This window comes from Gekko japonicus, unplaced genomic scaffold, assembly GCF_001447785.1.
Source record: "Gekko japonicus isolate JY-2015 unplaced genomic scaffold, Gekko_japonicus_V1.1 scaffold1202, whole genome shotgun sequence".
NCBI lineage: Eukaryota > Metazoa > Chordata > Lepidosauria > Squamata > Gekkonidae > Gekko > Gekko japonicus.
In genome coordinates this window covers 58,879-82,127 of record NW_015175394.1, presented here as the reverse complement: position 1 = coordinate 82,127, position 23,249 = coordinate 58,879, and the positions used below count along the sequence as shown (strand labels likewise).

General features: G+C 43.5%; 1 protein-coding gene across 1 annotated transcript in view; it reads right to left on the bottom strand.

Moving 5' to 3' along the window:
- OSBPL2 (oxysterol binding protein like 2) overlaps nucleotides 1-23,249 on the bottom strand; it is a 152,062-nt gene that overhangs the window by 102,541 nt on the left and 26,272 nt on the right. The window contains exon 3 of the mRNA XM_015425669.1: nucleotides 17,664-17,809. Within this exon, the coding sequence (XP_015281155.1) occupies nucleotides 17,664-17,700 (37 nt within the window). The 5' untranslated portion in view covers nucleotides 17,701-17,809. The remainder of the gene's footprint in view (nucleotides 1-17,663; nucleotides 17,810-23,249) is intronic.

Sequence of the window (23,249 nt, the reverse complement as noted above, 5' to 3'; positions counted from 1 at the left end):
TGGCCACAGCTAGGAGGGAAGACAGTTGAAGAGAGGGTCTGATCAGAAGCATGTATAAAGATTTTTAAAAGTAAATAGAGAGACCTAAAATCAATACAAGGGAAGATAAATGAAAGGGCCATAACTTGGACATGGTCATCATGTGCCAAAAATGCCCTTTTACTGTCCACGTTGGGCAAACATGTCAGTCTCTAAGTAAATCACACCATTCAGAAACCAGTGGGGGAAGAGGACATTTTAATCACCTGGAAATACAGGAGTGGATCCAACCTGCTTTTCTGCTGATAAAAAAGGGAGGAGGAGTCCCCTTTGACCAGACAAAAACATTATGCTGGGGAATCATCGGAGCCATACAGGCAAAAGCCGAATAAGACAGGAGCTGTCATAAGGAGGAGAGCTGTTTGAGACTGAGTGGAAAAGCTAGTTGAATCCACCCCCTACTATTACAGACCTGAAAGTCATTGTTCTACAAAAAAACCCCAAATTTAAAAGGAATATACAACATGAAAGTGCTGAATTAGATTATACACTACTTGTCATCCTGGCTTAAACAGAGACTTGGATTTCCATAGTCACTACAGCCTCAAATACAGTCTCAACAAGCCCCAAGTTCTAGAGATTTTAACTGGCTGCTCTCACCAAGTTTGAACCTATGACCTCCCTCACTATCCAGTATGTGCACCTACTAATTCTGTTGATTTATGATGGGACTTATTTAAAGGGACGTCTTCGCTTCAAGGCATGCTTTCCGGGTTGGGTTGTTCTGCGCCTGCGCAAAGATCTTCATTATAAGGAAGCCTGCCTATGTGCATGTGCAAACTGTGTAAAAAAAATTTTTTTTAACACCACCGCACTCTGCTGAGCGCCTGAAGTGTGGACGGGCATATCGCGATGTGCTGCGCAGTCAGGAGGTAAGTATGATCGCGTTTCTTCCGGATCAAACTGCTCCGGTTTATGCGGGCTAAAATGCCCCGTCTGAACACACCTACTGAGATCTACACTTGAAAGCTGTAATTCAGACCAAGCCGTGACTCCTCTCCACCTCTCAGGCTTTCTATCCTTTTTATTCCCCTTTCAGTTCTTCCTTCCCCCATCTTCCCCCCCCCAGTGGGCTTCCCTTCCTTTTTATTCTCCTTTCTCTTTCTCCTCCCACCACTTTCCTTCCTTTGTTTTTATCCCTCCTTCAACCCCCCCCTCCCCACACCTTGGGCTTTACTTCAGGTTTTTTTATCCTCCTTCCGGGATTCATTTACAAAGGAAGGAGGGAGGTATTGTTTTGGCTCCACCTCCTGCAGCACCCATTTTTGGGGGCGGCGCTCATCACCCTCTGTCCACATCCCAAAGGTTCCTGCAGGTTCAAAAAGGCTGGGGGCCCTTAAAATAACACTAAGTAAGCAATATATACAGTTTATTTTAAGAAAAAGAGTCATAAATGTTATTTTTAAATCATTATCCTAAACTGTTTATAATTTGGCATGCTTTGGTATGCTTTTTTTTTTTAAGTACATTGATATACTGAGAAAATATTGTAATTGAGTTGGGAAGATACTCCACTCTTGTTCTATGCATCAAATGCCAGAATTGTGTCCTCAACAAAGGTAAAATGTAAAACCTGCTGACGATAAATGACTTCCTGATTTCTCGAAACGCACACACACTTTTTTTCCCTGTACCCTTTCAACTCTATAATAAAATATATATATTTAAAAAGGTTGGAGACCCCTGCACTAGTTTTTGGTTTTATTTGGGACCCTATGTCATCGTTCCCCTCGCCTTCTACCACTGAGGCATCCACTTCTCTACCACCAGCACTTCTGTGTGCAGAAAGGCTCCTTGAAAAACATTGGTCTTGGACACGCACAAGAGCTAGTGGCAGAGGAAGCCAAGGGCTGCAGCACAGGAAATCCTCTGCACCGGCTGGAGAGAAGCGCAAGGGTAACAATGTCATAGGCTCCAAGCTTATACCATCTCCTGAATGTTGTTACCAGCACTCTTTGTTCTGTATGCCCCCCCATCTCTAGTTCAAAAACTGTACACTAGATTTCGAAAAAAGCAGATCTGTATTCACACGTAGCTTCTGTTGTAGCTAGAGGATACTCTTCCCATCTCTCTAACATGTCCATAAAAACCGTAATTATGACTTTGACTTTCACATCCAAGGGTTATCATGAGCCGCCCTAAGGCAAGAAAGTATCCTATTTTAAGCGTGAGCTGAAAAATGAACATGGCTGCACCATGCAAGATATCCGTCCTGTGCCACAACCACTAAAAAAAGAAAGACTTGTTGAGACCTGAAATGCATACAAGAAAATCAACCATCAGACAAGAACTCCCTTTGGTTCCTTGAGCAATAGCTCCAAACAGGTCGCAAAGGTACTTCAACCTTCTCAGGTCAACAACCAGGAAGAAACTGGCCTCCGCCTAGAAACTCAACCACAAGATGTATTTCATAAGCAACCAACTCTCCATGCCTCCCTGCATTAACCTGTTGCTTACTAGAGAGGTAACTGCCCAAGAAAGGATGCTTCCTAGGTATGCCAAAACAAACAGCATGCCATTATCTTGCGGCTGCTTCCACTTTGCGAAGATGAATCTCCGCAAGGAAAAGTATCAGCCCCAAGTTATTATTATGCTAACAGAGCAATAAGACCTGGCTGCAACCTGACAGAATGCAGGCAACAGAGCAGACAGCCAAGGACTGGGTACATCTGAGGACAAATCAAGAAACCACTTAAATGCTGAGAAGCCTGGGGGACTTGAACAACAAAGCCAGCTACCGAAAAGAAGACTCCTGTGTGCCTAGACAGTCTTTTATGCAGATGATGGAGGAAATGTCAGTAGAAAAGCCCAGGTCATGCATAATGCCAAACTGTGCTTTGGTATTCAATGAACACCCTTGCAACTCATCTGCTCTCTTTTTCCATCTCCCTCACTTGCTCCAGGTTCATCCCTTTTGTGCTTGTCCTCTAAACTAAAATTGGAATCCACAGTTCGCTTTCAATTTAAAAAAATTATTTAAAACATTTAAAACACGTCAGGGATGCTATCTTGAAAGCAGTTGCTGCGACACCCCTGAAGGTGGAGGAGAATGCTGTCAGAACGCTAAAGGATATTCCATTTGAAGTAAGACAACGCAGAAAGAAATACAAAGAACTTGTGTTTTTCCTCCAAACAAACTCAATTGGATATAAATGGCTGTTTCCAGAAGGAGTAATATTCAAGATCAAGGAGAAGAAGGTCAAGATTGACTCTGTTCTTAAAGCTCAAGATTTTCTAAAGGAGCAGCTGGGAAGGCCAGAGGACGAGAAAAAAGAAGAGGACGATAAGTCCAGTGGAGAGCTGGAAACTGGTTCGTCTGCTGAGGACTCTTTGTCTGAGCAGGGGCATCAGCCCCGAAAAGTTCCTACAAACTGCGGAAGAGAGAGAAGAAGTAGTAAAGGCTGAAGGACTCTGAATTGTGCCTTTGAGAACTTTGGTTCTAGGGGATGATGGGGGGCACTGTTATTGGGCAATTAAATGTAACGGGGGATGGTTAAAAGGGTTAAAAGATTGACACAGTTCATAAGAATTACAAAGATGAAAAGTCTGAATGAAGTATAAAAAGCTAGTTGGAGATCTCCTCTCTTGGGTTTTTAGTTAGTAGTGGGTTCTTTACTTTCTCCCTTATATGTAGCTTTCCCTTTCCCTTTTTTCTGTTCTAGTTTTTGTAGTGTTTAAAAAATCAATAAAAAATCCCCTCCGGGGGCTTAAAAAAAACAAACATTTCTATGTTGCCTTTCCACCCAAGGTGGCAAACGTCAAACATTAAAACACTTCAATACAAAGAAGAGAAGAAGAAGAGGAAGAGATTGGATTTATACCACACCCTTCACTACCTGAAGGAGTCTCAGAGCAGCTTACAGTCTCCTTCCCCTTCCCCTCCCCACAACAGACACCCTGTGAGGTAGGTGGGGCTGAGGGAGCTCTGAGAGAACTGCCCTTGAGAGAACAGCTCTGAATGAACTTATGAGTGACCCAAGGTCATACCAGCTGTCTGCACATGGAGAAGTGGGGAATCAAGCCCAGTTCTCCCATTTTAGAGTCCACACACTTAACCACTACATCAAACTAGCTTCACTACACCAAAACATTTAAAAATCATAGCTTCAGACAACAGGCACTCCTTCATGGTCAGATTTGGGAGACATCACAGCCCAGTGCAGATGAAATTTCAGCACACTGACTCACTGTGCAGGGAGGAGAGCAGGCACCGGCAGGCTCACACCATCCACAACGTCCACAGGTATATGCCCCATCCCTGTACTGGTCCTGAGGACAGACCATGCAGGCGAGCACTTCCTCTTGCCTTTCATACCATCCAGGGAACTCGGCAATTGCACAGAGCTAGGGAGGGGGCAGCATGCTCATGCCCACGCTCCCTCCCCACAGGGTGAGTCAAAGAGAAGACAGATCCTCTCTGCACAGAGCTCAGGTCAAATGCCATTAAACAGGGCAAGAATACACATGAGGCTGCAACCAATACTCCCTCTAAGCTGTGGAGTCCTGTGAGCAAAAATTCTACTTTCTGAGCTACTGGCATTAAAGTTATGAGCGAGTGATTTGGCTACTGCATAAATTAGTTTGCTTTGGAGCCATCCCTTCCCGAGCTAAGACAAAAATGTGTGAGCCGGAGGCTAAAAAACTGTGAGCTAGCTCACACTAGTTCCGCTTAGAGGGAACACTGGCTGCAACCAAGATGATCAGGTGGCTGAAGCACCTTCTCTATGAGGAGAGGCTGAAGAGTCTGGGACTTTTCAGTTTAGAAAATAGATGACTAAGGGGGAACATGATAGAGGTTTATAAAATTATGCATGGGGTGGAGAGAGTTGGCAAAGAGAAATTTTTCTCTCTCTCCCAACACGCTAGAACTCGTTGGTTCTAAAGGCGCCACTGGACTCAAACTCTGTTCAACTTCTTTACTGAAATGTGGAATTCACTGAGAGGCTGCAGTGATGGCCACAGGCACAGACAGTTTTAAAGGGGGATTAGACAGATTCATGGAAGACAGACCTATCAGGTGCTACTAGCTTTGTGTAACTGAAGGGAACCTCCACATTCAGAGGCAGTAAACCAAAACCTACTCTTCTAAGCCTCTGAATACCAGTGCCTGGAAGCAACACTGGGGAAGGCCTCCAGAGGAACTGGCTGGACACTGTGTGAAGCAGAATGCTGGGCCAGATGGGCCACTGGTCTGATCCAGAAGGGCTCTTCTTCTGTTCTTATGCTGAACCAGACCCTTGTTCCATCAGGCTAGCAGCAGCTCTTCAGGGTCTCAAGCAGAGGTCTTATCACCTACTGACTAATCCTTTCAACTGGTGATGCCGGGGACTGAACCTGGGACCTTCTGCATGCCAAGCAGATGCTCTTACCACTGAGTCTGTGTAATCAATTATTACTGCTCCACTTGTCACTCTCCCTTTGGCCATTTTGGGGGGGGGGTTAACAAAATTTAAGCACAAAACAAGAGAAGACAACCTGAAAAGGTGCAGCCACCTCAGCCTCAACTGAAGTGAAACTTAGGCGACTGTGGCTGCAGCTGCTTACATTCACTCTTGTAATCTCTGGATCTTCCTCCTTTGGACTTCCTCTCTCTCTACCACCCACCCCTCCCCACCACTGAAACAAGACTGTTAACTTCTAAGGGATCTGCATTTTGCCTATCCTGTATTAACACGAAGGACATAAGCATGCAGCCAGCTCATCATTGAACAATTTTATTAAGCCGAGGATTACAGCAATGCTATAGGTTCAAAATATACTTAACACCCACAGAGTGGGCAGATCGGGGAAGTCTTTACAGAGCCACCACTTCAAGGATAAACACATACTTTGGTAGTTCCACATCCAAAGCGACATCAACACCCTGGAAGCTCCACTCCCAAAAGACAGCAACACCACGGAAACACTCTTGGCAATTCTACAAGCCATCTTCAGACCCTTGCTGCTGCAGTAAACTCATTTTAACACACAGGCAAAGTCAGCTGAAGTATATTCCAAAAATACAGACCACCCCTCAGTCATCCATTATTAAGCCACTGTGAAAACTACTTTAACATATGACAAGTAGGTTGAAACACTAACCAAAAAGACAATCATCTTACAAACAGGTATGCATCATCATATAAACAAATATATAGTATGAGTGTTTTGAGTGTGTGCAAATTCCTTTTAACCAGTTAAGAAAAATTAGGCTTTTGGCTAACTACCTGGCCTATTTGGTATGTTATCTGCAAATTTACCAGTTTGCATAGAATGCAATGCAATAAATCCACTGAATATTAAGATCTTGAAGGTATGAGCATCCAGGGCACAATTCTATACTTCAGGCTAATATACCAACTCAAACCCTATTTCCAAGGGGGATAGGAAAGAGGAAAACCACCACAATGTGCTATCTATCCATTGGAATGCAAGTTCAGGCATGTTCAGGACACAATTTCAAGCTCTAACTTGGGGGGGGGGGGATATAACTCCAGTTCCACTGCTTCAACACTCTCTGTATAGCCAGACACAGTGAATCCCTAGAGTAGTAATGGCTTAAATCATATCAGATGCAAACTGAGATGTATCTCTGAGTGCAGATGCTTTCTAGCTGGACTGCAGTGCTTTCCATGGGATGTACGTCCAAATACTCACTCTCAGAATGCAAGTGATAACACCTTTTTACACTGCAAATTAGTGTACATGAACGTTCAACACAGCCATAATCCATCTGATTTCCCAAGTTGCTCTCAAATATGTACCCAGCCGTCGATAGACACATAAAACTGACCTAAAAGCTGCATTTGTACACATCTAAAGGTATGTGCCTGTAGTTATGACAGCAGCCACTCTTAACTCACAGTTACTACAGCAGATGGATAACTTTGCTCAGTCTAAAGAATTACCAGTAGCAAGTATGTATGTGACATCAGAGGGATAAGCTGCATACTCAAACTCTAACCACACCAGAAGTTTTTAGAATACATTAATACACACAAAGACTTCGGGCATCAATGCTGTCTGCCACCTCCTAAAATGTGAAGACACTGAGGGCTGTACAGGCATTATAATCTCGGAAAAAGAAGCCACCAAATGAACAGCAACAAAAATAATGAAATTTAAACTGACAGCTCCAATAAAAAATGCAGGCAGAATGCCTGTCCCCCTTTTAGATTGAGCATTTGAGAATTCATTAAGAGTATTCTGAATTTTAACCATCACAATCCAAAGATACTCACAAGATAAAAAACAGGTTTTCCAGCTTTCATAAGCTCTCTGCTTACATAACATATTTCTGTGCATAATCCCATTTTAAGATGACTTCACAAAAGCAGTCATAAGAATGTTTGCATCTCCCAAGCTAGCAGAATGGCAGTCTACAAATCCCTTATGACCCAGTTCTCTTGTAACATTCTACAGGTAATTTTATCTTTTGGTGCAACAAACACCTAAATATATAATGACATCTCTGATTATCTTTTAAGACGATTTGTTCTAAAGAAGTCCTCAGGTGTGTCTGAAAGTCTCCATAACCAATTCTTCGCACAATAATTATTTAAGCATCAGAATGATTCTATTCAAAGCTGGGCCTCTAGGCCACTGAATTTTGTTTGATAAAATGGCATCTTTAAGAACAAAAAAGCACTGAGACAGAGAAGGGAATGTGGAATTCCTAAAAAGAAGAGTTAACAAGCCTGGGCTTTTCATTTTAGAAAAAAAGACTATGGGGGGGACATGATGTTTACAAAATTATGCACAGGGCAGAGAGACTGAACAGACCTCTCCTAGCAGTTCGAAAGCAAGAAATTGCAAGTGGATAAATAGGTACCACTTCGATGGGAAGGTAACAGCGTTCCATGCACCTCGGTGTCTAGTCATGCCGGCCACATGACCACGGAAATGTCTTAGGACGGCGCTGGCTCTTCGGCTTGGAAACAGAGATGAGCACCGCATTCCTAAAGTCGGAATCAACTGGCTTTCGAGCAAGGGAAACCTTTACTATTATGCTAGAACTTGGGAGCACCTAGTGAAGTTGATGGTCAGTAGACTCAGGACCCACAAAAGGGAATAGTTTATCAAACAAGCAAATAAAATGTGAACTTTGCTGCTATAGGATGTAGTGATGGCCACAAGCACAGATGGTTTAAAGGGGGCTGGACAAATTTGCGGAGGACAAGTCTGTCAGTGGCTACTATCTATGATAACTAAAGGGAACTTCCATATTCAGAGGCAGTAAACCTCGGAGGCAACATCAAGGGAAAGCCTCGGCCTCTGTGCAGTATTGTCGGGTGAGGCAGGATGCTGAACTACATAGACTAACTGGGACTAATTGACCTGATCCAGTAGAGCTCATATGTTCTTACAGAACATCTTACGTTCTTATGGAACAATGTGATCTTGTGAAAAGTAGATTTGCAAGTGGGAGTGGATTAAAGTCCCACCCTTCCCGTAGACTCATTGTGCAGTCTTGGACACTTTGCCATCTGTCAGCCTTACTTCTGCCTACATGAGTTGAGAATAATAGTGACCAGCATTGCAAAGGAGTTACAACATCAAGAAGAAGAAGAGATTTATATCCCGCCCTTCACTACCCAAAGGTGTCTCAGAGCGGCTTAAAAACTCCTTTCCCTTCCCTTCCCCACAACAGACACGCTGTGAGGTAGGTGGGGCTGAGAGAGCTCTTGACAGAAACTGCTCTTTTTTCAAGAACAGCTCTTATCAGAACCACGGCTTGCCCAAGGTCATCCAGCCAGGTGCAAGTGGAAGAGTGGGGAATCAAACCCGGTGCTCCCAGTTTAGAGTCCACGCACTTAACCACTACACCAAACTGGCTCTTTATTAAGTAAAATACAGGTCAGAGGGAGCAGCAGCCATTAGTGAGAGTGCTTGAGAGGCAAAGCACCCCAATTCCCCTCAAGGGTTAACGTGAATATCAGCACTCCTGTTCCAGGTTGCAGGTGTCTGTAATTGGGCCTTCCTGCCGACACTATCCTTATCTGTCTCAAGGCTGAACTCAAGAATGTGGCAATTGGCTAATCATGAGAACCTGTGTTCAGTTAAGTAACTGGATGGGAGGGGGGAAGCAGGAGCAGACATCACCATCTTCTGGAGGGTTCCATCAAGCAAGCTCCCTGATTAGGTTTGAGAGACCAACTGATGCCAGATGGCCAAAGTATATAATTAAGCCATAGGCAAAAGGGAAGTCATGCTATCTTTAAGATCTGCTCAAGCTGTTGCTCTGGCTATGTTATGTTACATTGCGATGGACAGTGGCATAGAGAATGCCAAAGCCTTTAGCTTGGATTCTAGTATTCCGAGAAGGTGTGCCATCTAATACCAGGTATTGAATATATTAGATAGAAGAAGAAGAAGAGAAAAAGAGATTAGATTTATACCCCACCTTTCACTCTGAGTCTCAGAGCGGCTTACAAATTCCTTTCCCTTCCCCTCCCGACAACAGACACCCTGTGAGATGGGTGGGGCTGAGAGAACTCTGACACAAACTGCTCTTTCAGGAACAACTGTGCCAGAGCTTGTGACTGACCCAAGGTCACATCAGCGGGTGCAAGTGGAGGAGTGGGGAATCAAACCCAGTTCTCCCAGATTAGAGTCCGCGCACTTAACCACTGCACCAAACTGGCTAACTAGAAACTGGCTAAACTAGAAACACCAAACTAGAAAGTTAGCTTTGTTGTTTTCTTGCTACTGAACTCCAAACTGTGTTGCATAGTGATGATTTTTTGAAAATCTATTCAATAAACCTTTATACATTTTTACAAAGGTCTGTTTGCTTGTGTGCATATAACATAGCAGATCCACAGGCCTAGATGCTGCTCACTTGCAGAAGAAGTGATGACTCAGGGGCAACAAGAGTTGGGTTCATGACAGTGCCCCTTCAAGGTTCAAGAAGTGCTGAATGTATCTGACTACCTATTGCACAGCCAATCCACAGTTCTCCTGGTGAGTTTTGAATGTCTGTTTACTGTTTGGACCCTGTAAGTAGAATACCAGTCTTAGTCTGGTGCCAACCTCCAACCAGAGACCTGGTTATTTTCTCCCAGTGAAATCACTGACATATATGTTCAGACGCTGATGTTTCCAGAAACAGTCATGATACTTAAACAAAGGTACAGTTAGATTGGAGTCCAGTAGCACCTTACAGACTAACAAGATTTTGGGTCTCTGAGCATTCAAGAATCAAAGCTCCCTTCATCAGATATGTTATTGACCAAGTGGTCTCTAAGGCACTACTCAAATCTTGCTCACCTACTGCAGACTACCACAGCTATCCTCTGTACCTTAAATAGAGTATACTATCACCATAGTATAAGTATAGGAACTTTTTACACATATACTTTTATTTACAAAAGTAATTTTCTGGTAGCAGCAACCAACCTGTTTCTAATCCACCAAACCAACCCCTTTGGACTTTTTCAAGTGGCAAGCATGCAATCTAAGGTCAGTCCTCCTGACTAGAACAAGCAAATAAGGATTATTTGACAGCAAGTTCCCAATCGCTCAATTCCGCCGCTTGCCAGCATTTCCACCTAGTTCTAAAAATCACAGCTACACATTTTTCCAGTTCTTCCCTTTCCCTTATCTTTTCTTTTTTTGGGGGGGGGGGGCGAAGGGGATTTTTTTTATTATTACATTTTTGTAAACAGTACAAACTACAACAGAAATAGGATAAGGGACTACATCTAGGGACAAAGTAAAGATACCCACTAATACCTAAAAACCCAAGAGAGGAGATCTTCTAATCAGCTTACACAAACATCAAGTCTTAATTCCACTAGTCCCTTTACAAACTGAGTCAGATATATCGAGAGCCAGTTTGGTGTAGTGGTTAAGTGTGCGGTCTCTAATCTGGGAGAACTGGGTTTGATTCCCCACTCCTCCACTTGCACCTGCTGATGTGACCTTTGGTCAGTCACAAGCTCTGGCACAGCTGTCCTTGAAAAAGAGCAGTTTCTGTCAGAGCTCTCTCAGCCCCATCCACCTCACAGGGTGTCTGTTGTGGGGAGGGGAAGGGAAAGGAGTTTGTAAGCCGCTCTGAGACTCCAAGTGAAGAGCGGGGTATAAATCCAATCTCTTCTTCTTCATTGTCTTTTAAAATTCTTAAATTCAACTGTTATTAAGAAATACCCCCAAGCATCTCAATTCAGCATTTTTTTAAAAGCACACACAGAGTCCTTCAGCCTTCACTTCTCCTTGCCCCATCTCTTCCGCAACTTATAAGGGCTTTTAAGAGCTGCTGCCCCTTTCTCTGAAAGAGAGTCCTTTCCGGAAGCTCGCCACTGGACTTACTGTTCTCCCCTTCTTTTTCTTCCTCCTCTGGCCCTCCCAACTGGACTCTTAAAAATTCCCGAGCTTTCAGAACAGAGTCAATCTTTTCTTTTTATCCTTGATTTTGAAGGTGACGCTTCTGGAGTTAGCCATCTATATCCAACTGAATTTGTCTGAAGAAAGAGAATAAGATCTTTGTATTTCTTTCTCCCTTGCCTTATTTCAAATGGAATATCTTAAAGTACTCTGATGACATTTCCCCCCACTTTCAGGGGTACTCCAGATACTGCTTTCAGGATTTCATCCCTCACATGCCTCTTCGAGAATCTTACGACAATTTCCCCAGGCAGATTATTTTTCTTTATATATCCTGAATATGACCTATAGGCCACATCCATATCGCTTATCAACTGTTCTGCCATCATCTTATTTATTTATTTATTATTGAGATTTATATCCCGCCCCATCCAGTAATTCAGCTCGGGGCGGCTTACAAAGGTTAAAATATAAATACAACAGCAGCATAATAAACAATATATCTGATATAAAATTTGGTGCTAAATTTTTTTTACATAAAATCCAAGATGGACGACGTCCCACACTGGCGGCCAAGTTCTTCTGTCACTGGGGCCAGTATTTCACTCATCGTTTTCTTTAGATTCTCACCCTTAGTCTCTGGCATGCCCTGGAAGCGAAGGATCATATTAGCCTTTTCCATTTGTAATTGTAGCAGCTGATCTTCTGTGGGGACTTGCTTCTTTTCCAGTTGTTTCACTTTCTTCTTCACCTTTTGTGCAGTGGCATCCATTTCTTTCACCTTCTCAGCTGTTTGATTCATCATTTTCAGAGTCCCGTTTATCTGGTTTTGCTGAGCGGTGATACATTGAGTCACTTTGGTCATCTGTTCCTTGAAGTTATTCAGCTGGTCCATTAGGGGGCGCATGGATTCTGCCAAAGTCTTTGCCAGCTCATTAGTTCCTTCCAGTTTTGGGCTCTCAATTCCTTTTGCTTTCAAAAGTTTCTCCTTTTCCGGCCTCTTCCCTGCCATGTTTCTCGGATTGTTTACTTTCGCAAACTTTTTGAAAGTCTCCGAATATGCGCTCAAACGCTCAAACACTCCTTGGTAAGTACTTCTTAACAGTTTTTACCTCTTATTCTTCTGCTCTCCCCTCATTCACTCAAAAGTTCATGCGCTCGGGAGGCGTCCCTCCCCCATTCACCTATTTTCTATTGCGTAGTTAGAGTGGGGGGGCATTCTCTTCTCTTTAATCAACGCTTAAACGACTCACGTTCATAAGCGGTCCTCGGACCTCGTTTACTTTCGGTTTTAAATGCTCGATCTCCTGTGCTTGCCCCGGTTAGCGTTGCTTAAGTCCATTTGGTCTCTCAGCACGGAGAACCGTCGGAACGGAGAGGCGCCTCAATTCTCCAGCATTCCGCCACCGAAGAAGCGACCTCTCAAAAGTTCCATGGCCAGAGTCCCTTCAAACAGGTCTCTGGGGGGGGGGTGACGAACCTGCGCACCCCCTCCTTTGGCTGGAGCGCAGCTTCACCCCCGGGAGGTCCGGGAGGTGAGTCTGCTCTAGCGCGCCGCCATCACTGGAAACCCTTATCTTTTCATAATACCGTAAACCCTCCTATGTCAACACCAGAGTTACTTTTATGAGTCCCCACCCTACTCAGTTTTGCAGCTGCCAATATTATCCAGTTCTGTTTTCATAGAAAGAAAAACAGGGGAGGAGCGTCAAATAATTTTGTTGTAATTAATGCTTGCAGGGAATGTCTGTTCATCTTCAGAAACAGTACAAAAGTGCTCCCACAAGCAGTCTTTTTATTATCTCACAACTAAATGCCATATGTCACAATGCTAAGGAGTGCTTTGGTAGGGGTACTGCCAGACTAACACAGAAAGACATGTCCTATTATAGTTACTTGGTTATTGTTGTTGTTGTTCAGTCGCACAAGACCGCAGTATTATTCAAGAATCTGAACCCCATCCATACACTAATTTATATTTGGGGTAAAGGCACTTTGGCTAACAGACTAGCAAGATCAATGGCTGATATAATAGCAGCAAAGACTGCTCTCTGGTGGCCCAGATGTTTTGGAACCAGCTAGCAGGAAAAAGTGAAACAGAGTACCAGCCAACATAATGATGCATTCTTAGAAGCTAAATTTAACACCTTATTGGATGCTCAGGAACCAGCTGGACTCCCTTTCATACGCACATCTAAAGATCAAAGAGCAAATTTTGCAGACCTGTGTGTGGCCAAATTAGTACACAGATGAGCATATTCTTAATGGTGCTTTTTATGGTAACTTCCCAGGCAAATTCACCTTTATGGTAGGAAACAGAGCCAGCTCTATTGATTATATGCTAGTGTGTAATTCCTTACTGTCTAAGATCAATAACTTTCAAGTACTTCCCTATTTGGAAGGTGACCATCTACCACTATATTTACAGGCCTTTCTGCCACTCAACCAAAACTATCTAGTGGCCCACTATACAACAAGGGTCGAACTTACTGGTAAAAGAGACAGATGGACCTGTACATTTGTTAGTAAGGTAAAACAAAAACTGAAAACTTGCAGAAATATACCTCAGCATTTGTAAATCTAAATATCAATCAGGATCCCCAATTGCCTATCAGGCCCTAACTCAGCATCTGGCCACTATTCCGACTGTACCAGCAAGCAAGGGATTCTATCAATCACGTAAAAATGTCAAACCTTGGTTTGACAAGGAATGCACCCATGCAAAAAAAGAGATGAATCTTTTATATACTCTCGCTTTAAGTAAGTAACAATTTGGAAAGAAGATCAGAGGTGCAGTCAGCCCTCCTGAGTCAGAAAAAAACTGTTCAAAAGTATTATCCAATGGGGGGGAAGTATGCTATGAGGTTATGGGAGGAAATTATTCAGGCTGTAAAACGAAATAACACCACTCTTTTCTCGAGACTAGCTAATAACAAGAGGTTAAAGTTATCTTCACTGCTAGATTTGTATATTTTCCCGACAGATGGGCTTCCTTCTTCCAGAGGCTCTACGATGACCACACTCAGATTATTTTTTACTGATTCACTAGAGAATCTTCCCCCACAGCCACCAATCAGCTCATGGGAAATAAAAGCCCATATATCTCAGCTAAAAAGTAGAAAGGCCTTGGGATCAGATGGCATCTCACCCGAAGCCATAAAAGAAAATTCAGACTGGTGGGCCCAGTTTCTGGCAGTTTTGTTCACATACATTGATCGATCTGGCCGTATTCCCTAGCAATGGCAGAAGCTATTGTCGGCCATGCTCCCTCTAAGCTCTGGAGTCTTGTGAGCAAAAATTCTACTTTGTGAGCTACTGAGATTAAAGTTATGAGTGAGTGATTTGGCTACTGGATAAATTAGTTTGCTTTGGAGCCATCCCTTCCTGAGCTAAAACAAAAATGTATGAGCTGGAGGCTAAAAAACTGTGAGCTAGCTCACACTAATTCAGCTTAGAGGGAACACTGATTGTCGTCCCTATTTTTAAAAAGGGCAACAAAAAGAACCCTGCGAATTATAGGCCTATCAGTCTTCTAAATATCATTAGCAAATTATATACGAGGCATCTTTTGGGCAAATTAGAAATTTGGTTAGAGCAAGAAGAAATCATTCCAACAGAACAAGCTGGTTTTAGGGCAGGAAGATTGACAACAGAGCACTGTTTGATACTTTTAACAGTGATGTGGAATCGCTGGGACATGTCTTTTTTCGTTGTCCCTTTTATGAAGAACTAAGGGATAAGATTATTTCTCCCCTTTTAGAGAGACCAACAGCTTTCGCGAATAACGCCTGTTTGGAGAAACTATTAATAGACGAGAACCCAACCATCACCAGGAAAATAGCTATGCTTTGTGTTTATGTGACAAAGTTCCACAGTAACCTCCTTTCCCTTGTTATGATCTTAATGGTTTTAATTATTTTAATGTATATTTTAAATGGTATTGTGTATTCACTATATCTTACATCCTATATGTTGGAATCTAATGGAGTTTTCATTTTATTTAGGACTGTTTTAACCAGGGCTATTTTGGGGCAGGAACACACAGGAACGGAGTTCCGGCTGGCTTCAGAGTTGGCCATGCCCACTACAGCCAAAAGCTCTGCGTGTGTGGCTACAGAGGGAAGGCCTGGAGAGTGACGCCCCCCCAGCAACTCCGAGGTGGGTGGGCCAGGGGGCCCCTGGAAGAATCGGGAAGGCATTTAAATGCCTCCCCATGCTTTCCCCGGCCTGTCCAAGGGCCGGCTTGCCCAGGCTCCCCACAGCTGTGGGGTGTCCGGGCAAGCCAAGGGAAGGCATGGGGTGTGGCCTAATATGTTAATGAGCTGCACTGTCATGGTGTGGCTTATTATGCTAGTGAATTTCTGCTGTTGGGTGTGGCCTATTATGCTAATGAGTTCCTGCTGGGCTTTTTCTACAAAAAAAGCCCTGGTTTTAACTATATGTAAATGGTTGCTAATGGTCACTAACCATAAATAAATGAATTAATGGAGTATCAGCCTTTTAATTTTTAGGCAAACATATTAAGTATATTGTAAACAGAAATTAATATGGGATTTTGCTTGTGTAAATTTCATTGTTATAGTACTTGGATTATGAAATTCCATGTAATGGGAATAAAAAGAGATACAAACGATTTATTTTACACACCAATGGAACGTGGTCTATCCTCCACAGCAAATGCACATGCATCAGTGTCTCCATGTGCACATTAGGAAGCCACTCCCAATCTCAGAGCCTCATACTTGCATACAGTAAAATAGACATGCATAAAAATGTCACGCACTTTACCATACACAGAAATGCTGTTTGAGCAGGAAATGAGTTGTATTCAAATGGAGATTGAGGCAGACTCAGCACGGTTTCTGTAAGGGAAGATCTTGTCCCACTAACCTGTTAGTGTTCTTTGAGGGGGTGAACAAACATGTGGACAAGGGGGATCCAATAGATATTGTTTACCTTGACTTCCAGAAAGCTTTTGATAAAGTTCCTCATCAAAGGCTCCTAAGTAAGCTCAAAAATCATGGGATAAAAGGACAAGTCCTTTTATGGATCAAAAACTGGCTAATTAATAGAAAACAGAGAGTGAGTATAAATGGGCAATTTTCTCAGTGGAGGGTGGTAAGCAGTGGGGTACCACAGGGATCAGTACTTGGTCCACTGCTTTTTAACTTGTTCATTAATGATTTGGAGATGGGAGTAAGCAGTGAAGTGGCTAAATTTGCAGATGATACAAAGTTGTTCAGGGTGGTGAAAACCAGTGAGGATTGTGAGGCACTCCAAAGGGATCTGTCAAAGATGGGCGAGTGGGCGTCAACATGGCAAATGGGGTTCAATGTGGCCAAGTGCAAGGTGATGCACATTGGAGCCAAAAATCCTAAATATAAATACACATTGATGGGGTCTGAACTGGCAGAGACAGATCAAGAGAGAGATCTTGGAGTTGTAGTAGATAACTCACTGAAAATGTCGAGACAGTGTGTGACTGCAATAAAGAAGGCCAATGCTATGCTGGGGATTATTAGGAAGGGTATTGAAAACAGATCAGCCAATATAATAATGCCCCTATATAAATCAATGGTGAGACCTCATTTGGAATACTGTGTGCAGTTCTGGGCACCACACCTTAAAAAGGATATTATAGCTTTGGAAAAAGTGCAGAAAAGGGCAACTCGAATGATAAAAGGGTTGGAACACTTTCCCTATGAGGAAAGGTTAAAGCGCTTAGGGCTCTTTAGCTTGGAGAAAAGACGACTGAGGGGTGACATGAAGGACGTCCTTCTTCACCCAAAGAGTGATTAACACTTGGAATTCACTGCCACAGGAAGTGGTGGGTGCTACAAGCATGGATGGCTTCAAAAGGGAATTAGATAAGCATATGGAGCAGAGGTCCATCAGTGGCTATTAGCCACAAGGTATAGCTAGGGGCTCTGGGGCAAGTGATGCTCTGTCTTCTTGGTGCTTGGGGGGGTCAACAGTGGGAGGGCTTCTAATGTCCTGGCCCCACTGCTGGACCTCCTGATGGCACTGGTATTTCTGGCCACTGTGTGACACAGAGTGTTGGACTGGATGGGCCTTTGGCCTGATCCAACATTGGCGTCTCTTATGTTCTTATGTTCTTATGAGATAGACAAACTTCACAAGGGTCACAAAGCACTGAAGAAACTCAGATCTTCTTGATACCATCTCATAGTCAGCTCAAAAATAGATTTCCACACACAAAAATATTTTCACATACATCAAAGTTGCAGCTTACTGGTTATGGCAGAAACACATCATTCTGATTTTTCCACAAAGCATCTTTTACGCGTTTCCTTACTCACCTGTAACGGCATCATAAAATTCCTCTTCACTATTCATCCTTTAAAGTAGTAGTTTATTTCTCTGCCCAAGCAGGTTACTTTCCTCTAACGCATAGCTGCTCTTGATGTGGTAGACCTTTTTCATAAAAATATTTTCCCCCAGTGATCTGTTTGGAGAAAAAAAATGTTTCTCATTTATATACCTGGGACAATAATTTAAAGACCCACATTCTGTGTTTCTCACAAGCGAATACTAAGCATACAATGACATTTCACATCTTCAAAAGAGGAGGCAATAAATTGCGTACTAAATAGTTTTACAGATGTACTGCGACCGCTCTTTCAATTTTAAGATGCTTCGTACTTGCAGATAACAAGAGAATCACGACAACAAAAGTACGAACACACACAATGAAATTGGTTGCACTGGTGGCTCCAGAGAGCAGCTTGAATATAATCCACAGAGGTCTGATGTTTAGCAGACTGCTGCTGGGGGAGGAGAACACTTTGGAAATCCAATTCCATCCCTCAAAATCTCCTCCTAGAGCATTCTGCAGGCTCTCAGAATGCAACATCTTTCAGCAGGGTCAAAGGAAAGCTACAGCTGACTAAATCCATACTCTTAAACATAATGTGCTTCAACACAGTTTCTCAGGGTTTGCTTTCTTGAACCAGTGCCAGGAGTTTTATACACCCTCTTGTCTGTAGTCGTGAAAGGAAGCCAATAATCATCTGGTAAATGCCAAGTCCTTCCGCATTTTATACAATACCTTCCAAGATGAGGAATCAGGCAAACTGAGCAGACTACTGGCCTGTCAAAGCAGAGGAATTTCTTTGAACTTCCCTTTGCTTGTTATGTTCCTTTAGCTGCCGCTCCCATGTTTTTATAAAGCTTTTCAGTAACTAGCCCAAATTATGAAACACATTCTGAGCTAGAGTTCTTATTTTACAATTGGTAAAAGGGTACATGCATTATCTGCAATTTTAAAATTTATTTTTAATCCCATTTTAATTATTGGCATCACTTGCAAAAGAGTTTCAATGCTGCTGTTAAGCCTTCACACACACTTCCTCAAACAATATCATCTTAAGCACCTAACTAGAGGTTACATTTTCCCTGGGGAGATACCCATGTTGGGTAGAGAGGCATGTTCAGCGCTTCCCAGAGAGCCAGCATGATGTAGTGGTAAAGAGCGGTGGACTCTAATCTGGAGTACCGGCTCTGATTCCCCACTCTTCCGCATGAAGCCTGCTGGGTGACCTTGGGCCAGTCACAGTTTTCTCAGAGCTCTCTCAACTCCATATACCTCACTCTTAGCAGTCAGATCCCTCCCGCAGATGGGCAGTTTGGCACAGATGGGCAGTTTGGCACAGATGGGCAGTTTGGCACAGATGGGCAGTTTGGCAAAGGATATGCATAATTTAAACAATGGGTTTCCTGAGAAAACATTACCTCACCTTGCATTAACCTCATTCACACCCATCATACTTTCCCTTACCGATTCACCCTAATTAGCACTATTCAAACAACCCGGTAGCTTCTCTCATCCTGTACTCAACAGTCATCAGGCAACTTTAATGCCCATAGTCTAAGTAAGGCAAACTTGTCACGAATTTCCCAAGATCTTTGTCCACCTCCAAAAAGCCAATCAAGGTATTGTTTGGGGGGGCAAACACGTCAGACAGCCCCAGGGAAAATTTTCCCTAAAACTGTCAGCACTCTGCTCCATAGTGTGTGTGTGTGTGTTCTCAATGCCAAACATACACTCTCACTGATGTGTGAGTCCTCCCCCTCTTCATGAAACGCAGGTCATTTCAATGACCTCCGCAGACCTCGTTCTTCTGGATTAGTAAATATCACCTCTCCAACATCTATCTCCATGCTCCTCCCTTATTTTCCTCTTAGGCAGTTTGCGTGCTTCTGTTTGTATTTTGTGTGTATGCTTTGCTCTTTTATTTTTTTTATAATAAAATACCTTTCTGGTTGAACTTCAGACTGGTTTATTTTGAGAGTTTTCTAAGGGAATATCCTGGTTTACATAGGTGGAGATCCCAAGCCATTTTTACACCGCCCTGCCTCAGGCCAGGACTATGGAATGTGGAGAGAGAGGGGGCTTAGGCCTCCCTCACCCCGGGGTAGGGCTGTGGCTCAGTGGAAGAGCTGCCGCTTTGCATGCAGAAGGTCACAGGTTCAGTCCCTGGCATCTTTAGTTAAAAGGATCAAGCAGTTGATGACATGAAAGACTGACTTTGATTAATCAAGGGTCTGATTCAGTATAAGGCAGCTTCATGTGTTCATGTGTGTGTTCACCCCATTTTTCAGACCCAGAACAGCTGGTGGTGGGGGGTCACCATCTGCCTGTGGAGGTACAACGTACAGCTCATCAGCACACATGCAGCTGCCAAAAGAGCAAATTCACCACCTGCAGGCCATGCCAGGCCAGAAAAATCGCAACGAGGGTGGAAGTCCATGCCCCTATATGCCAGTCTTGATCTGAATTGAATCTGAGCCCAGCTAGGAAGTACGGTTCTTCAGAACACACCTCTCTACCCAGCCTGGAGATGTCTCTGGGAAAGACATAACCTGCAGTCCTAATCTTCTGCAACTTGTTTGTGTTCCTCTCTCCCACTGATGCACACACCACAGAGGCCCAAAGTAAAATAGAAACAGGCTGCTCACCGATAAGTGCTTCAATACTGAGGGGCAAATTAAGGTCAGGACAGAGCAGGGTTATGTAAGCCAGTAAAAATAGAGGTGAATTTTTTTTTTAAAAGAGGGTTGCTTGATAAACCTGGAAGCGGTTGCCAGCACTGACAAGCAACTCAAAGCAAACTGGCCACTCTTGCACACACACCTGCGCAAGAATTGTTTTGATAGTTTTCTCTCAGCAGTTGCCTCTACAGTTGCCTTTAAATGCCGCCCCCCAGCATTTTAAAAAGCAGACTGGGGTAGGAGTTGCTGCTAAAGGTATTCAGGCAAGAATGGCACATATGCTTCAATGACAGCAAACTCCTTTTAAGCTGTCCTTTTGGGAAAGATTGAGAAAGCAGTTTGGGTTTGCAGTTTTGCCAAGTTAGAGCTAGGAGCATGCACTTAGCCGTATGCATCCTTAATTTCACCTACCCACCCCAAATTCCAGTATATTATTAACTATTAAACATTGTATTCCATTCAAAGTTTAAAGAACCTGGAGGAGAAGGGAAGAGGAAGAATGCTAATCATTAGGATTAGAGGAAGAGAACTGATTATTTTCCTTCAGGACACTTGAAAGTAGCAGCTGACCATGCATAAAAAGCATAAGCAGCATCCTTAACTGGTACCCTCCCTGTTCTACCAGGAAACTCACTGGGTGACTTTGAGCCAGCCATATTTTCTCATAGGATTCCCAGGTCCCTTCAAGACGCTGGTGGGGGGATGGGTGGACGCTCTGGGAGCTGGAAGCATCACCTTCCAGGTGATATAGGCACATCAGGGCTAGTTCTCTAGTTTTGGGGCAAAACTCTATGGTAAAACTAGGCTCAAACCATAGAGTTTTGCCCAAAAACCAGAACGTCACTTCTGGGTGACACAAGCATGTTGTGTGTAATGTCACTGTTAGGGAGGATTCCCTCCTGAGGGCACTTTCCACCACCACTAAACCAGCATGCATTTTCTGTCCTTAATTTTGAGGACACAATACAATATCGACATAAGTCGGTTGTGACTTGACAGCTCATGCGAACGTATACAGTATGGGCATTTAACAGTCAAAGTGGTCAAATATCACTATATTTAATAGTAAAGCGGTTGGCCCCTTGAAAAGTCATGAAAGCAATGAAAACCAGGCCAACCACAGAAAAATTGGAAGTCAATACATACTTCTGGAACTCTCCAGGTATGCAGGAAAATGATGTTTAAATTCACCTATAACAGAACTTGGGGTCACCCAATGAAGTTGATGGGCAATAGCTATAGGGCAGACAAAAGGAAATACTTCTGAACTCGATGAAGCAGTGGAGGTAATGATTACAATTACCACAGATGACTTTAAAAGGGGGTTAGACAGATTCATGAAGGAGAGGTCCATCACTGGCTATCAGCCATGCTAAGTAAAAGAAAAATCCATGTTCAGAGACAGTAAACCTCTGAATACCACTGCTGGGAGGTAACAGTAGGGGAAGATCTTGGCCTCTATGCCCTGCTTGTTGGCCATCCACAGTAACTGGTTGGCCACAATGTGAGACAGGATGCTGGACTACATGGACCACTGGTCTTTTCCAGCAGAGTTGTTCCATGTCAACAGAGTGTGACTTTCTTGCCGTTCTAAAAGCCCTCCGAAATGTTGCTTCTGCAAGACAGCAGAAGCCCAGATACAGCATGGGGGGGGGGGGTCTGGGCTTTAGCAGAAGGAGGGATCAGCAAAATTATCTCCCCCTCCATCTGTAGAAAATCTGCTTTGGATCCAAACCCTGGAATGTTGAGAGCAGCTGAGATGCAATTAATGAAAAAAAAGGAATGGAGAGTCTACCCCCTCAAGCTTCTGACAGCACAACAAATGCTTTAGGAGGGTAGAAGGGTAGAACTGGATTCCCAAATTGTCACACACACACACACACCAATTCCTCTCAGGCCCTCAACTTTTTATACTATGGACAATTCTACAGTGTCTACAGTAGACAATATAGTGTAGGAGGTGTGGGCGTGCCCTTTGTATGTAGGCAACATCCACAGATAGGCTGATGCTGGGAACGCGAGGCTTCAGATCTCTCAGTAGGGAATGGCAGGTTAGTTTGAAAGTTGCTGATTTAATTAACATTCTTTCTATGCAAAATTCGGTACTGCACCATTCAGGATGTATGGGATAGTGTGGGATAGTAGTAAAGAGCAGTGGACTCTAATCTGGTTTGATTCATGACTCCTCCTCATGAAGCCTACTGGGCGACCTTGGGCCAGTCACAGTTCTTTCAGAAGTCTCTCATCCCCCACCTACCTTACAAGGTGCCTGTTGTGAGAAGGAGAAGGGTGAGGGGGGGAGACTGGATTCACACCACCTTCACTACCCAAAGGAGTCTCAGAGCGGCTTACAAACTCCTTTCACTTCCCCTCCCCACAACAGACACCCTGTGAGGAAGGTGGGACTGAGAGAGCTCTGACAGAAACTGCTTTTTTCAAGAACAGCTGTGCCAGTACTATGGCTTGGCCAAGGTCATCCAGCAGGTGCAAGTGGAAGAGTGGGGAATCAAACCCGGTTCTCCCAGATTAGAGTCCGCGCATCTAACCACTACACCAAACTGGCAATTGTAAGCCACTATGAGACTAAACAACTCTTCTCCTTCTATCAGACTTCCAAGAGAAGCATTGGATTAATCTAACATTTGTATGACTTAAAAGCCAGCTTTGCTTTGCAGTGATAATTCTGTAAGCATTAACAGATAAGCAGGCAAGATTTTCAGAGCCGCCTACTAATGTGCTCCATTGATGTAGGCTCAATGTAGCCTCCCCATGTGACCTCTGAAAGCCATGCCTCCTAAGCAAACACCAGAGCAGAAAATTAGTTACCAAAGCATTTGGAATTATCTCTCAAACAACAGCTGCTCACATAACCTAAAAGGAGTAACTTGGTTACT